The sequence below is a fragment of the Paralichthys olivaceus genome, chromosome 16 (genome assembly GCF_024713975.1).
Source record: "Paralichthys olivaceus isolate ysfri-2021 chromosome 16, ASM2471397v2, whole genome shotgun sequence".
Taxonomy (NCBI): domain Eukaryota; kingdom Metazoa; phylum Chordata; class Actinopteri; order Pleuronectiformes; family Paralichthyidae; genus Paralichthys; species Paralichthys olivaceus.
Window position 1 is genome coordinate 21,657,466 of NC_091108.1, and position 16,900 is coordinate 21,674,365.

A 16,900-nucleotide genomic window follows, 5' to 3' on the forward strand; every position below is an offset into this window, starting at 1 on the left:
CAACATGTGAGCAGGATGGAGACCAGTGAAAAATCGAATGGATGACTAAAGCCTAATTCATGCTTCTGCGTCGAAGCCACGCCATAGCCTACGCATTGACGTGTACCCTACACAGAGCCCTACGCTGTACCCTGGTGTGCACATCCCCAAAAATGGAACATAGCGTCAAGGAGTGCCAATTGCAAGAGCTGTGATTGGTCCGTTCGGTAGCATCACATCTGTGGCAGACTCACCGCCATTTTTGAATTGAGTTGAAGGAACAGACACGGACGACGTCTTTCTTTTCTTCGTTGCTCTTCTGTAAGAAGAAGTAATTCTCTTCAACATCTATCAGCTCCAACTCCAACACGATCTGCTCAGTGACGCTTGTCGCCATTGTTCTGAAGTAAACAGAGACGCCAGACTCTACCTCCACCAGTGTTTGGGCGGTGTAATTGCGGCACGACTCACACACTGTAAGGCTACGGGCATACCTGCGGCGCAGGTTCGGCACAGAAGCATGAATCAGACTCAAACCTTCCATCATCAGAGGTTGACCAGCAGACAGACACAAAACCGCTGGGGTTATACTGGGGAACTCGCAGTGTTAATGTGTTGAAGTGTGGGAAAGTGGAGCATGAAGCCTTTTCTCTGTTTGCCTTCAGATAATCCCCGTCAGAGCAGCTATGTTCCCATCTACATCCGCCTGCTGGACATCAACGACAACGCTCCCACCTTCGCCACCGTTTATGAAACCTTCGTCTGTGAGAGAACCAAGGCTGGTCAGGTAAAGCCTTATCACTTCACATATATGAAAAGTAAAAATGCTGTATCATTAGAGACAAGGGAAATGTTTGGTTTATAAAACCAGACTACCTCAAGTGGCATCCAGATTGGTTGTCTTTCGACCAGTCAAAGTCTGGGGTTACAGTTCTCATATATTTTGAACTTTGTGCAGCCTGGAAAGATGGACACTGGTCCCTTTTGCATGAGGACCTCATCAATCCTCATACCCAGCTACACCTGAAAATGAATTGAAGAGCACAGTGTTGAAGAGATATTAATCTGGCACACTGAAACAACAGATGGAACGTGATCTCTTTTGGCAGATTGTGACTCCTGCAGATGGCATGAAGCAATCAGCAAGATCATTTTCACCAGAGACGGCTCACCACCTTGTCCGTCTTTGTAAAATCATACACTTAAAATCCCAGGCTATCTCCACAGTAACATGTTTGACTCTTAAAAACTGTAACTTTTGCTACATTTGCGTCGGACATCCATACTACCCAAGTGTTCCAGACCTTAATATGGAGGCTTTTGGAAACACTGCTGGTCGTGTTTTTGTTGGGACACTCTGGTGACACCCACATTCTCTTCCTATTTGGGTTTTATCAGTCACGACTCAACTACCAGCTGTGAATTTAAACACATTCAGTAACAGCTGCACCTTGTCGAAAATAAATCTCTTCCATCTCTTTTCACCATTGCTGCTTATTGTTTGTATTCGTTTTCTGTAAGTGATCAACCATCTGCAGAGTGGACATTCTGCTTCCTTCCACACAAACACATATTAGTGTGGACGTCACCACAGTTGTGTTCGTTTTTTTGCTGAGTTCCTTACAAGGAGCACATTAACCAAACAGCCAGGTTTTGCTTTCATTGAGTTTCTCTCAGAATTAACATTAATTAGAACCATCATGCCACCAGCTACATGAGTTACTTGTCACGGTCAGAACTACTAAGAACTCTGTTACCCAAGAGTTTTGTATATTTCTCTCTGCAAATTAGGAAGGAAGAAAATGTTCATAAAAAATACTTATCCTCACAGCATATTATATCCAAGTGTTATACCTGGATTTGATCCAAAATAGATTGCAGCCCAAAAACAGACTCGCTGTTTTTTTGTCTGTGCTTCTTGTGGCAAACTATCAATGACTGCGTTTTTTAAAGGCAGAAATTTCAACTGTTTATACAAAAGCTCGGGACAGAACCTTCATGTGCAAATACTGTTTAAATGATTCAGTTATAGTGATCAAGTCAGAGACACAGAGAGGAGCAGTTACAGTTAGTGCAACAGAACATTAGACATGTTTTTCGAATGCCCCCAGGTTAGTCAAACTAGTTTAGAAGCGTAAATGAAAATATCAGTGTACAGCTCACCTTGGTGTTTCAGCTCTGATCTACTTGGTGGCACTTTCCTCCTGCACAGGAACATTCCAGGTGTCCTTACTTTCAGTTTGACCTCTACATTGAGTGGCTGAGATAATATGGACGAAAAATTTGTTTGATCGTGGTTGATGTATCAGATTTTGTTGTAGCCCTTTTCTAATATCTCAGCAATACTCAAAAACAAAAGCCAGAACACACCAGGATATAAAATAAACATTTTAACAAAGAGTTCCGATGATACAGCTGCTGGAGATTTCCGGCGTGACAGCAGTAATGGCACGGCGTGTTGTCTTTGTAAGCTTGTGGATGATTCAGCAGGTTACTGGATGAGAATCGTAACCAGGTCACGGACTGAATACGTTCATCGAAGATTAGATCAGCAGAGCAAACGATGGTATGGCAGGCAACAGGACAGCGGACCACTATGTCTAAATAAAACTATTTAGATTAATACTTAATCTAAGTACTTTATTGACATGATAAGAGTCAAATATTATATTTTTGCAGAATGTAAAAGAGCATTTTAATACAAATGCACTTCATGACATTGTAACATTAAAAAACATGTAGTTGTGTATGCTCTTCAGAAACACAGAATGACAGTAACACTGCATACACACGGTGTTGACCTTCTGTTTTGCTTTGATTCATAGCAGTGCCGCTCTCTGACATTATATCAGTGTGTAAAAACTAAACTTGAATGACCTCCAGCACAGAATGGAAGCTGGCTCTACAGCCTGCCCACAGCAGGTGGTACTGTAGTTATTGTGCCCTGATGCTTTTATGAATCACTTATGGGACATGCCAAGTCCAAGAGGCTAAACTGAGCTCATAATCCCCTTTTATGAACAGGGAAACACAGCATTTGCGTGGAATCAGTCATAACTACCACACTGACCCTTGTGCTGGGTTCCACAAATGTAGGCCAACATGCCTCCTGGTTTTATTACTGTTCATTTCAGGAGTTTAGACTTTTTTGTATGTTTTTTATTACAAAGCCGATGAACAAATTACAGTAGTGATATACAATAGATCATTTTCAATAGATTCCCCTGCACCTCCCTAATGGACTGACTTTACCACACCTCTGCAGCACTGAAAGCACCACATATTCATCAGATATCTGAATTATTTTGAATAATGTGAATAAAGTGCTGAAGCTTATGCATTTTACACACACACACACACTCACACACACACTCACTCACACACACAAACTGGAGGGAAGACAGAACTCTCACACAAAGAGTTCTGCAGCTGAGAATCCGATTGGTTGTGGTCTTTGAGACCACTTGGGTTCTTTTGTGGTTGCTGATGAGCTAATTTGTCACGGACCCTGGCGGGAGCTTTAATACATCTGGTATTGTAGGTAGGGTGCACACACACACAAATACACGCACACATAGTCGAGACAGAGGAATTAAACTGACTTATATTTATTTCTTAGGGACTCCAACAATAACCATAACTACAGCGTTTGTAACCATAAACCTTAAAACATGCCTTCACCTGTATAAAAGCATACACACCACAAACAGATACATCAGACGAGTTATATTAAGTAACAATTAGTAGGATAAAAACAAACTTTACATTTTAGACGACAAAACACAATTAGGTGCAACTGCACAGCTGATTACCACACATGCGCACACCCAACATCATCTTGATGTTCTACACTATGGTGGCTTGTTGCCACTAATCTCCGCACATCCCTGTCATCCTGCCATCCGTTCATCCTTTAATTCCTCTGCCCTTTCATCTGTCCATCAATGTGAATCATCAGTATTTGTTTGCTAAATATTCTCCGCAGCTTTCCTCTGGTTACGGATTTGTTCAGTGTATTTGTGTATGTGCACGTGTGTTATTGGCACAGATCTTTCTTAAAGCCTTTAATCCCTTGGCTAGTTTCTAATTAAAATTAAATAAGACTGTAGTGGAGTATTAAAAAACATATATGGTCATCAGCTGAGAAATTACAGAAATATGCAGCTCCGCAGGGTCCAATATATAACTGTCTTCTAAAGTCCTTATGATGGAAGTTTTAACAGAAGCCTGGTTACACATCCGGCCGACACTAAGCGGCATCAGCATTGTAACATTGCAATCATGTGTGTCCACCTATTCAGTCAAGAGTCCAACATCGGCTCTCCTTTTAGCTCTGTTTTGGTCGCATGCCAAAAAAGGAGGCTGAAAAATATCCAGCTCTTTAGGTGCTAAATACTCCACTATGTTCACAGCTCATATTAAACTGTGTGCTGCTGCTGCTGCTGCTGCTGCTAGAGACCAGATTTGTTAGAGCTGAGAGGCTAAAAAGCCCTGTACAACTTAGAACTGTGGAGTTGGTGATGAGTCTCTCACTCCACGTAACCCGTCACATTGCAGCTTTAACACCAAACAGTCAGCAGAGTATCGGCTGGGCAGTGAAACAGTAAGATAAAATAAGATAATCCTTAATTAGTTTGTAGTATTACAGCAGCTAGAGTCAAAAATACATCAGCAAGTAACATTTAACATCCAATACTTAAGTTTAAGGAATATTATAGAAACATATGAATGTAATTAAACTAGTATATACAGTGTAAAGACAGGAAGAAATATATGCAGTGTGAGGATATCCTGCAGGAAGCGGATCTGGAGGCAGGTCCGTTGGCACCAGTCCAAAAAGTCCTCTGTATTCCCTGTCGTCCTTGTCAGTGATGAGGCCGACAATCACAGAGTCATCAGAGAACTTCTGCAGGTGACAGGAGGGGGAGTGGTAGATGAAGTGGGTGAAAAGGAAGGAGCCAGAACCATTCCCTGTGGGGCCCCCGTACTGCAGACAGCCGTGTCCGACACTCAGTCTTGGGCCCTCACATACTGGGGTCTGTTGGTCAGGTAGTCCAACGTGCAGGATGTGAGGTGGAGGTCCACTCCAGCCTGCTCCAGTTTGTCCCTCAGAAGTGCTGGTTGGATGGTGTGAAAGCACTGGAGAAATCAAAGAACATGATCCTCACAGTGCTCCCAAGTTTCTTCTCCCGATGAGAAAGAGCTCTGTGTTGTGGCTCAATAGTGCCAACGGCCTGTAGCTGCTGAGATCTTTTGGGTGTGGAGTCTCTGGCACCGGTACCATGCAGGAGGTCTTCCATGGTACTCTGCCCGGCGCCAGGCTCATGTTGAAGACAACCTTTATAATGCCACACAGCTGCTCAGCACGGGATTGAGGAGCCTGGAGTCGATGCTGTTGGGAGCTGCTGCCTTTCTCACCTTAATCTTCCTGAGCTGTTTTCTCACCTGGTTTGTTGTGAGAGACAGATTAGAGCAGTGGGGGGGGGAATAGGGGCTGGGCTGCTGGTGATGGGTGACTGAGAGCTGAGTACTGTAGGAAGGGGTTTGGAAGAGGAGGTGGGGTAGTGTGAGTGTGTAGCTGTCCTTCCCCCCCGATCCTCCTCCTCAGCTTCTTCTGAACACACAGTATGGAGATGCAATAGTATTAAATCATGTTGTTTTAATATGAAGCTTATATATTGTACATACTGCACTCCGTTTATAGATTAAGAACCATTCTTTTCTTGTCTTTGGATTTAAATTTTGAGTTTTACAGCCTTTAAAATGTATAAATCATGTTGCCTAAAGCTGGGCATCAAATTGCAAAAGTGTAATTTTAAGTGTATGGTCAAATTCAAGAAACATCTCTAACATTTGCATTTTGTCACACAACAAAAGGTTAAAATAAATTAGTGGAGGACCCTCTTTATATCTTAAGCCACAGCTGCAGTATGGTATTAATAACAAAGGTGTCTTACTGAATTCAATACTCAGTTGTTGCATTTTTCAAATCACAGAAAACATATATTTGAATGCCTAGTTTTTTACTCGTATACTCAGGGTTCTAAATTTGAATCCATCCACCACCCAGAAATCCACTGAGGATTTTACTGCTGTCACAGTTTGTTGACTCCAAGTCAAGGCTTACGCAGAACTTACCTTTAGAGTATGAAGCTCTTACCCTGCTGTAGCTGTTCAAAGTTTGTAACGTACATCTGCACAGAGAACAGCAGCTGTGCTCAGCTGGAATTCAGTCAGCTAAAATGGGTCCCACTTGTGACACATTAACACTTTCCCAACTACTGCATTAGCATAACTCACTGCCCACTGTCAAGGTATTTAGTCCCATTTTAACTAGGTTAAAGGATTATGTTGGAGATCTAAATTAGAATATCAAAGAGAAAGAAGCATTAACGTGGTTATGTTACTATTTAAAACTGATGAGAACATCAACATGTAAGTGTAGGATCTAGTGGGAAGTGCACTTTGTAACCAACTTAGAAGCCGCCCACCCTCCCTCCACGCCCTGCAGGTGACATAAATGCACAGTGGACTGATGGACGAGGACTGAATCCATATGTAGATATGAAGGGTATTTTTAAAGTAAGATAATAGCAACAATTCTTAGTTTTAGTTGATTACTAATGAGAACATCATTATGAATATAACATTTTGACTTAGTTGAATTGGTTGTTGTCGTATATGATTCTATCACAATCTGCAATCTGTTTAATTGTATATCAGTGTAATATATCTTTTTATGAGCTGTGCTGTTGACAGAGCTATTCATGGGTGATTTGGCACAGACAGGTGATGCGGATGATATCCAAGCTTCTCTGTTGGCAGCTTTACATCACAGCAGTGTTTACTGTCACTGTGAAAGGAATCTCCTTCCTGCCAGTGTTTTTGCTCTCATTGACTGCTCTTAATTCACTTAACTCCACGAGGTGTTTATGTCAATGTATGTTGGTGTCTCCGACAGCGGATCCAGACAGTGAGTGCCGTCGATGCTGACGAGCCGTCGTCAGGACACAAGTTTTTCTTCAGTTTGGCTCCTGAGATGATGCACCGCAGCAACTTCACTGTTCGAGACAATGGAGGTAGGTCACATTTAACCAGGTGCAGGATTGCTCTGATACAAATGTGTATACATTTACAGTGGAAGACAATATACAAGGGAATTTCCTAAATATCAACTTCTTCAGCATTGGAATAGCATTTAGTTTTTCCATTGAACATTTTCAATTGAACTTCCCTATGAAAGAGCAATAAAACTTATACAATTCTACATTATTATTATTATTATTGTTATTTTAGTCTCAGCGAGAGCTCATCCTCCTTCTGATTTGATACTAGAGTAGCAATAGTAGTAGTGAAGTGTTTGTCTAACCCTGACAGGCTGTAGGTTGAAACAAACTAGATGCAGTTCTTGAATCAGTAAACCTATGACTTGGATTAACAGTCATCAGATTGCTCATATGTTATTGTGAATATTGCAAATGTAGGCTGTTCTTTAGCTTTTTTTGTTAAGGTCATGTTCGATTCAATGTGCACCACACACATCTATGAAGACAACAAATACACATTATCTCTCAACATTGTGGAGAGTTCATTCTTCCTCTTCACCAAAGACGCTGTAAATCCCAGAAAGACATACTGCCTCTGGCAACACAGAACCATAGTTACACACATAACTTATATATATTTATTTCTTATATATACTGTATATATATGATTTATGGTTTTTTTATTGTGAGCCTTTTTTGTTTGTACTGAGATAAGTGAATATATTGTTGCTGTTACTCCTTTTCCCAACTCGTACAACAAATGTATCCTGATTCTTGCCTTGTTGCACATTTCTCTTTCCAACCTAGTAATAAAGTGATTTTTATTCACACCTCTGCTGTGTCAGACAGTGTCACACACACTGTGCACAGCAGGTGTGCTAGAGTGATCTTCTAACAGGACTTATTCTTGCTCAGATAACACTGCCAGCATCCTGACACGTCGAGCCAGTTATAGCCGCCTCCACCAGAGCATCTACCTGGTTCCTGTAGTGATCACTGACGGCGAGTACCCCATGCAGAGCAGCACCGGGACCCTCACTGTGAGGGTGTGCACCTGCGACCGCGATGGCAACATGGAGCTGTGTAATCCTGAGGCTCTGAGCAGCTCTCCTGGCCTCAGCACTGGTGCGCTCATCGCCATCCTCCTGTGCGCCATCATACTGCTGAGTGAGTATGGAACAATGTTTGTGTTTGTGTCACTGTGTCTCCCACAGTGGCCAAAATGATCAAACTAAAATATGAAACAAAACATACACATAAAAGTAAGTGATGCAGCAGTGGAACTACATTGGCAGAGAAACTGTAGTTAATATGGATCAGCCAATAACTAATTAGCCAGATTGTATATGTGTATATATGGAATTTGCTTCTCAGAAAGACAAGCTATGATTGAGCTATGCTGTCATTTTGAAAGTAAAAAGTAGAAGAAAGTTGTTATCATAAACTACAGGTCAGCATTACAAAAAAATATGAATGTAACACACAAAAAAAGCATTTTTTCACTTAGACAACCTCATGTCATTAACATATAATTATACATTTACAAAATAAATCCACACAGCCCATCTCAGCCATTCATTTATTTGCAAGTGCTAAATTAATAGTTGCCACATTTTTCCAGACCCTTGGGGGCAGATTCAGTATATGACCAACTTGCTGTTATTTAGTTTGCGGAGTCACACAAATCAGACCAGCAATAGAATTTTTTTCTACACCTGGGAACCCAACAATGGTACTCACACAATGCTACAAAATGAATTCAAATGTCAGTGTGGTATGGATGAGCCAAAATGTCCTCCTTAGTTTTTAGTTGCATTTTTTAACAAAAAGAATTAAATGTAAAACATTGATTAAAAATAATTAAAATGGGAAGAAACCAAAAAAAAGAAAATATTTTTCTACATAAAAAGCAAATAGCAGAAAAAACTTGTGTGACAGATATGAAATGAAATGTGCACACACAGCGTGCAGCATGTTTGATCAGACTTGCAGCAGCCCAGTACATCCATTTGTACAGCATTGTTAAAACGAGCATTGAAGCCTTTCTCATTTGCTGTAATGGAAAACAATGTCGGTTCAGAGCTGCAGGCGGCTGCCGTTCGTCACAATCAAACCTTCTATGGAAATGAATGCATCTCATCTGCCACCACATCCCCACTTATCCTCTTATTCATACAGTGGTCACGGTCCAGTGGGCTGCTGGGAAAATGAATACATATTTATGCCTCTGAAGGTGCAGTCATTGCAGACTTAGTGGACACACACACACATAAACAGACACACAGCAAGACACAGGGATGTATGAAGACACACAGACACAGGAGGTAGGCAGTGCTGAAATGAAGTGTCCACACTCCACTTATTTGAGTGCAGAGAGATGAGAGCAGCTGGCCACCAACTGGCTCCACTCTCACACTCAAACACACTCATGGCTACCTGGCTAAGGCGGTACTAAAAGTTGTCGTGCAAATGCCTTGATCTGATTATTTTAGCCAAACAAATATGAATCAGAATAAGTTATGTTATAAGTGCTCCTGGAATTCACATGGAATTTGAGATATAATGATTCGATATGACACCATGAGATACAACACTATACAACACTGCAGGACACAATACAGATAATACGACACAGTACTGCACTTTAAATCAATCAACCAATCAAATTGTATTTGTATAGCCAATATTCACGAATCACATTTTACTGCATAGGGTTTAACAATCTGTACAAGGTGCGACATCCTCTGTCCTTAATCCTCAACTAGAGTGAGGGCAAACAAAAAAGAGGGATCCTTTTCCCAGGATGGACAGAAGTGCAATAGATATTGTGTTTAAAAGAGCACTTCAACGAAATAATATTTACAACATGCATGAGGAACAGGTGTTCAACACTGTAACACCATACAATCATACAAAACTACACAATATTACATGATAATATCATACAAACCATATGATACAGTGTAACGATGGCCCCACATATAGATAAAACATCAATGCCATACAGTATCATACAGAACAATTCATGTATAGTCACATGTTACAGTTACCTGTTGGATTTTTAAGACACAAATCAAGAAATGATCAAGAAACAAAAAAACAGATGACAGCGTCAGCTCAGCTCCTTTGTAGCTCGCTGGAAACATGTAGTGTAGTACCAACATATGAGGTGACACCAAATCCCCTCAGAACTGTGGCTTATAACAACATAATCATATTCAAACCAGTGGCCCATAAATTAAAGTTTTCATATAAAGAAAGATGTGGACTTGGAATAATAGCCAACAACTCCAAGAAGAGCTGAGGGCAAACTACTTTGAAGATTGGTGCTTTCATTCAGTGACGGCACTTTTAGTTCGCTCATCTGCACCGAGGAGACATTACAGCAGAGTGCAGAGCCGTAACACCCAATGTGAGGACTCTATCTGCAGCATGGACACAAGTACATTAGCTTTTCAACCAATCTTCCTACTCTGAGAAGTGACAGCACATTGCTCAAACTTATGCAGAAGTCATGTGTTGATACCAGAGCATCTGGTTCAAAATACAGCCTTAAACTGGAGTATTTTAGTGGTGTTGACCATCACATGAATGTATTGATCGCCCCCCCTGCACCCCATTTACTGTAACTGCCTCCTTTATCCGCACAAATCTTTCTTGTTCTGTCTTTACTTCTTGTTAATTCTCTCACTACGCTCGCACACATCACAGCCTGTCTGCTCCTTTGGAGGTGCTCCATGCATTGATTTGTGTTGCTGCTCTGTATGCATTGTTGCTTGCTTCTCCTCCCTGACCTTAGCTACGCCTCTGCACTTTCTTGTTGCCACTCTTGCTTGCACTTGATTTACATTCAAACTAGCTTGCATGAGCTTAGCCAATCAAATGTTCTGCATGATTATTTATGGCTGAGCCCTCTCTAAAATCAAAGGCTGCTGTCCTTTGTGTCTGCCTGTAGCAGGCCTTAGCAGCCCTGATGTTTTCATTTTGGGGAATTATGTGTCTGCAACTTGTTTAGAGACCCACGTGTTGGTCTGTATGGAGATTAGCTATGATGCACATCTTCACACTAAACCCTACTCTTTTACTTGATCATCTTTACACTATTGTGTTTCCTGTGACTAGCTGGAGATTAAAAGATTGTTCTGGTTTATTACAAAGTGACGTGAAGCTGCTTAGCTCCTCCAGGCAGCCAACTCCAGTCTGTTGCTATGCTCCCATAGCATAAATCCAGCGCACCCTTTTAATGTTCTAAAGCTGTCAGTTCTGCTCGTGTAGCGTTTCAAAAGCTCCGTCTCCACCCCAGCATTTACCTGTAGGCTCTAAGTCTTATTATTGTCACTCCACGCTCCCTGGTGTGCTAAGCTTGGTGCTACCTTGTGGGTGAGTGATGAGGTCAGAGCTTAGACATCAAATATCACCTTTGTGCATATTCTACAATCACAAAACCCCTTAGGTTCAAGAAAATAACCATTTAGTTGTGTACTGGCAACGTGAGAGTATGTAAATACCTTGAAACACAGAGTTCAGGTTTGTGAGTGACGCGAGTCAGTCAGCCCTGATGCAGGGGATTAAGAAAAACCAAGACCTGTGCGTTTAACTTGCAAAGAGGCATTGACTAATATTTTCTTGCTTCCTTGCGTATATTCAGCTATTTGGTTTGCCGATGCAATCAAAGAACCACCGTGAGGAGTAAAGATTATTTAAGACAAGATCATTCACTCCACTCAGCAATGTCACTGATGCAATGAAGTGTTTTAGATAGAGTGTTGGCTCATTTGCAGGTGTCTGCCTTATGACCTGACTTCACTGCAGCATAGTCACTGTGTTCCTCAGCAATTAACTTGTTGATGTTTTTAAATCCAATAAAAACAATGCTGCCGAAATTATTTTATGAAGTATTATCTGCTATCTATTATCTTATCAGTTTACTGTGAAGTTGTCTAACCCTGCACCTCTCTGCTGTTGCCCCTTGCAGTGATCGTGGTTCTATTCACGGCATTAAAACGCCAGAGAAAGCAGGAACCCCTCATCATCTCCAAGGAGGATGTCCGGGACAACGTGGTGAGCTATAATGATGAAGGCGGTGGCGAGGAGGACACCCAAGCTTTTGATATCGGGGCTCTGCGACACCCGGACGCTGCCGCCGCCTTGGAGGAGTCTGCCAAGCAGAGGCGTGACATCATCCCCACTGACACCCTGCTCTACCCACCGCACCGCCGACATGCTCCCACTGCCCCTGGCCTCATCATGCCACCGGTCAGCTTGGCGTCACGGGATAACGGGGACGTACGCGAGTTCATCAATCAGAGAGTTCTGGAGAACGACTGCAACCCGACAGCACCACCGTACGACTCGCTGGCCACCTACGCCTACGAGGGCGCCGGCTCGGTGGCTGAGTCACTGAGCTCTCTGGGCTCATTGTCATCTGAGGCTGAGCAGGACTACCACTACCTGAGTGACTGGGGACCCAGGTTCAGGAAACTAGCTGACCTGTATGGGACCGAGGACAGCGACTTCTCCTAACGAAGATACCATGGAACCATACACACTCTCTCTCTCTCACACACACAAACACACACACACACACACACACACACACACATACAAACATGCTTTCATGTCAAAGACAGGTCCAGTAACATTTTGAAGTGCAGGGCCGCTGACAGCAGTGTCTCACTACAAACTCAGTAGAAGAGGTCGGAACTGTTGCTGATGAGCTTTAAGAAAATACAAAAACGTGAAAAACAACTGATGTGCTGGCAGATGTTCATTCCATTTAATGGAATACGATAATCCAGAGCGCCACCGGATCTCTGACCTCACTTCACTGCACATGGAACTCACTAGGTCTGTTTCAAAAAGAGACAAAAGTCCCTAAATATCTATATTTGGGAACCGTGAGCTAAATCGACTAGTGCAGCAGTGGATCCAAAGATCTTCAGCTGGAGCTCTTCAGTGACTCATTTCAGGCCTGAATGGAGTTGAAAATCAAAATTGGACAGTGTTTTGTATAGAGAATCGGACTTTGAGCTTTTGCTTTAATCTCTCCTGGGTTACTGAACAACTGTTTTAAAGAGTGTTTCTTGTGGCTTTTAATGCAGCATTCAAGATGGACTGAATGGAGTGTGTGGTACCAGGTCACTCAACAAAACAAAAAAAATGTAGTTATTTCCGGACTGGACCACACACACCACTGCAGATATGAAGAGTGTGGGGAAGACACTTTTTTTTTTCTTTCTGACTAAGTGCCCTTTCTGCTGCCCTTCGAGCTGAACCGTGGACGCCTGTACGCTGGCTGACACTGGAGGGGGGGTGAAACAACTTTTACATGATTGCTTTTTGTCGTTTTAGCTGTCTTGTACAAATTGACCATTCCAGAGGAGCTTTTCTGAAGGATCCTCGCTCCTCGAAAGTCGCCTTCTTCGGGACACAGAGTAAAAGACAACTTGTATGAATAAATGCACTGATTTCTTTATGTTTGCGCAGGTTTTTAGATTTTGGTTTTCTTTGTGCTGCACACAAAAAGAAGATGTATGTTAACAACATCATTCCTAGATTTTTTAGCTTCTTGATTAAGTGTATATTGTGTCAGAACTGTGGTTTAACCTAATCATACTGGAAGAAAACTAAGTTCTGTTTATCTGTAATTTTACTGGAGGTAAAACAAAAATACAATCCACAGGTCATACAGACAGATGCTGAACAATGTCCATCGGGAATATGCTTCACATTTACATGAAGGACACAGAGAAACCCTGTCTTCACAGTATGGCTGTCACTTTTATTTTGAAAATTCAAATAACCTTCTCAACAGTGACCAGTGAATCAAGCCATTTTTAAGGCTGCACAAATATAAAGCTGCACTAATCAATATTGTTATTACAACAATGGATCAAAAGGCCCTCTGAGAATGATCACCAACTCTGCAGTTGTCATGTTTTTGTGTCTTTAAGCCCATTGTTTTGGTTGTCAGGCCAACCACTGCTCTGTTCTGGTTTAGCTGAATCAACATTCATCTGGCTGATCTCCAGCAGCAGGCAGCAGTTTTCTAACAAACGCAGTGTACCTGACCTCTCCATTACCAAACAGCAGGCAACCTCAACGTGTGGCCAGTTCTGAGGAGTAAGTGGAGACCGAACCAGAGCTAAAAGCAGAGTGACACTTCATGGATTCATGAGATGAACACAAACTTAACTCCAAATGGATGCTACTGTTGCTCCCTCCTTGCTACAACATAAGACACATTAGCTACAACAACAATAATGTAATAATCTAATGTCAGTGTTTGGTCGAATCAGTACATGTATGTTTTGGGACGTGGTCTATTTGTGATGAGACACTGCGGACGATCAGACCAGGATCAGTGTTACAGTGTAACATCACTCTGGGACTAGACTGTGCTGGTTGTGTTCAGATGAATGAAATTAATAAACGAACACAACAGACGGCTCACGGACAGACGTTAATCGATCCTCTTTCCGTATTGGTTCAAAGTTGACTTTCTGAAAAGTGACAGACCTACTTCACATCTTGAATGTCTGTCAATCACCGGTAACCTCATTTTCAGCTCATATTATTTCCTGCCCACACCTGTTTTCTGGCACACGCTCGCACAGTTTGAGGATGTGATTCAAATGTTTGTTCCCACGGGTATTCTGGCACAGATTTCACTCGCTGCTTTTGTTTGAGACAAGAGAAAAGAAACTTCACTTACCTTATTTACTGTTTGGTTTTTTTGTTAGCTTCATTCAGCCCAACCCTGCTGTCTCATTCAGACTCGTGGGGTTCTGTTGTAATGTTGTAATTAACCAACAATGAAAGGCAGTCATCATATGTTTTGTCACTAATTATTGGAGAAAAAGGTTAAAATTTACAACAGTCAACCTCAGTGCCATGTTAAAAAAAACACTAGTTTCCCAGTGAGGGATGAAACCACAAAGGCAGGATCATTTCATGTCACAGCAGGCGTTTGTATTGTGTTTTGGCCGTTCCAGTAAAAGCAGCGGTTTGCTCCAGTTGTGTTTTGTGACTGTGGTCTGCTCTGAAGGCTTAATACAAAAATGTCCACATATTTTTCTTTTTATTGTAATTCATTCTTTTTTGTACCAAATATTTATAGGACACAATAATGACATTCCTGGAGGGAAAAAATCCAAACAACCTCCAGCTTCACTGTTTTTTAATGTATTTTGGAGGTGTAAAACTTGCTGTAGGCAGTCTACTGTCTGTATATGATGATGTATTATCAAGTAATTTTATCAAAATAAACTTTTACAGTTAAAATGTTAGATTTTTTTTTTTCATTTGATGACTAACAGCCGCAGGAAACCATTTTCATCCTTCTTACATCTGTCTCCTTTGCTCACCTTGCTCATTAAAATTGTCTGTTATTGTATAAAAAAGAGAAATTAAATCTCCACTGAGAAGAAAATATCCCTTTCTGCTGCCACTCCGGTTATTTCTTCCACAATCCTGCAACAGACACAAAGTGTTCTGAAGCTATATGTAAGATTTCCCATGCATCTTCTTTACGCTTCAAAGTGCAATATGTACCGGCCACTAAAACTGGAAGACAGATTTTCTGGTTTCCTCTAGATAACATAGTGTCTTAGCCAAACAAAAAAAGACACAAGAAACCAGGTGGTACTCAATGTTTACTTTGTCCCTAGACTCAATATCATCCAGTTAGGCCATTTCTGAAAGATTACATACACAACTCACAGAGAGCAGGGGAAACACATTGGACATAGTTTATTAGCAGCTTTAGCAGCTTATGTTGGCCACTCAGACTTGTATCTCTTCATCTATTTCTTTCCAAGACACTAGAATGTGCTGTTTTTTTAAAATAACTATCTACTTACCTTTCAACAGAAAAACCCTATAAACCCCCACTGATCTATTTTCAAAGCAGCCCATCTAGCTGAGATGGCTCTCCATTCTGGAGCAAACTCCCTCTCATCAGTCCTCACACTCCTCAAGCTGTCAGCTGCATGTGACACAGTGAACCAGATCTTCCTCTCCACCCTTAGAGGAATGGCTGTCTCAGTCTCTCTCTGTTTGCATCCCACCTGAAAGGTCTCTCTGCCTCGGTGACATGAGAAGTAGCTATGCAGCCTAACTACTGGAGTTCCACAAGACTCTTTCCTAGGCCCTTTCCTCTTCTCCAACTACGAAAGAGAGATTGATGCTATCAGATACTCACGTGGCTTTCTACCACTGCCTATGCTGATGACACCGCTAGTCCGTTCACTGTTTCTGTTTTCTACAGCAGCTGCCTTTAGTTGCTTGCTTCTAGTTCAAACCTACACCCATGTCCAACTACGCCACTCTTATTCGTCTGGATATTTAACCATTCCATCACAGGACCTTGTGGGCACTCACCTCAGTCACTCAACACTCTTTTCTCATCCATCTCCACTGCAGACTTGTGTCTTGAAAATTTGTATTGTGGCACCGAAGATGCTTTAATACATTGTAATTTAGTGTAATTCAGTTCCATGCCCATTATGGCTGTCATGGAGCTTTATTTTGAAATGTTTCCAAACATTTTAAAATACGTGCATTGAACTACATCAATGCGAAAAGTGACTGTCTTCCCCATTCTGAATGCCAAAGTGTCCTTGGGCAAGATCCTGAACCCCAAATTGCCTGTTCTTCTCAGAGATGTTCTGCACATAGATGCACTGTATGGGTGAGTGTAAAACTGTACTGTAAAGTGCTGTGGGGGCTCATCCAGACTAGAAAAGTGGTATATAAATACAGATGATTTTACCATTTACTGTTAGCTCCTTTAACCAGCTCCACTTCCTGCAGCTCAGCAGGCTGCATATAGCTAGCTTTTTTGCTTCATTGCCTCCATGCAGTGTATCCTCAGA

The 16,900-nt window shown here is 41.8% G+C and overlaps 1 protein-coding gene across 1 annotated transcript in view; it reads left to right on the forward strand.

Moving 5' to 3' along the window:
- The window catches only part of LOC109645922 (cadherin-6-like), a 79,018-nt gene extending 63,710 nt beyond the window's left edge, over positions 1-15,308 (forward strand). The window contains exons 9-12 of the mRNA XM_020111608.2: positions 645-766; positions 6,941-7,058; positions 7,941-8,192; positions 12,001-15,308. Of these exons, the coding sequence (XP_019967167.1) occupies positions 645-766; positions 6,941-7,058; positions 7,941-8,192; positions 12,001-12,548 (1,040 nt within the window). The 3' untranslated portion in view covers positions 12,549-15,308. The remainder of the gene's footprint in view (positions 1-644; positions 767-6,940; positions 7,059-7,940; positions 8,193-12,000) is intronic.
- Positions 15,309-16,900: the final 1,592 nt, after the last annotated feature.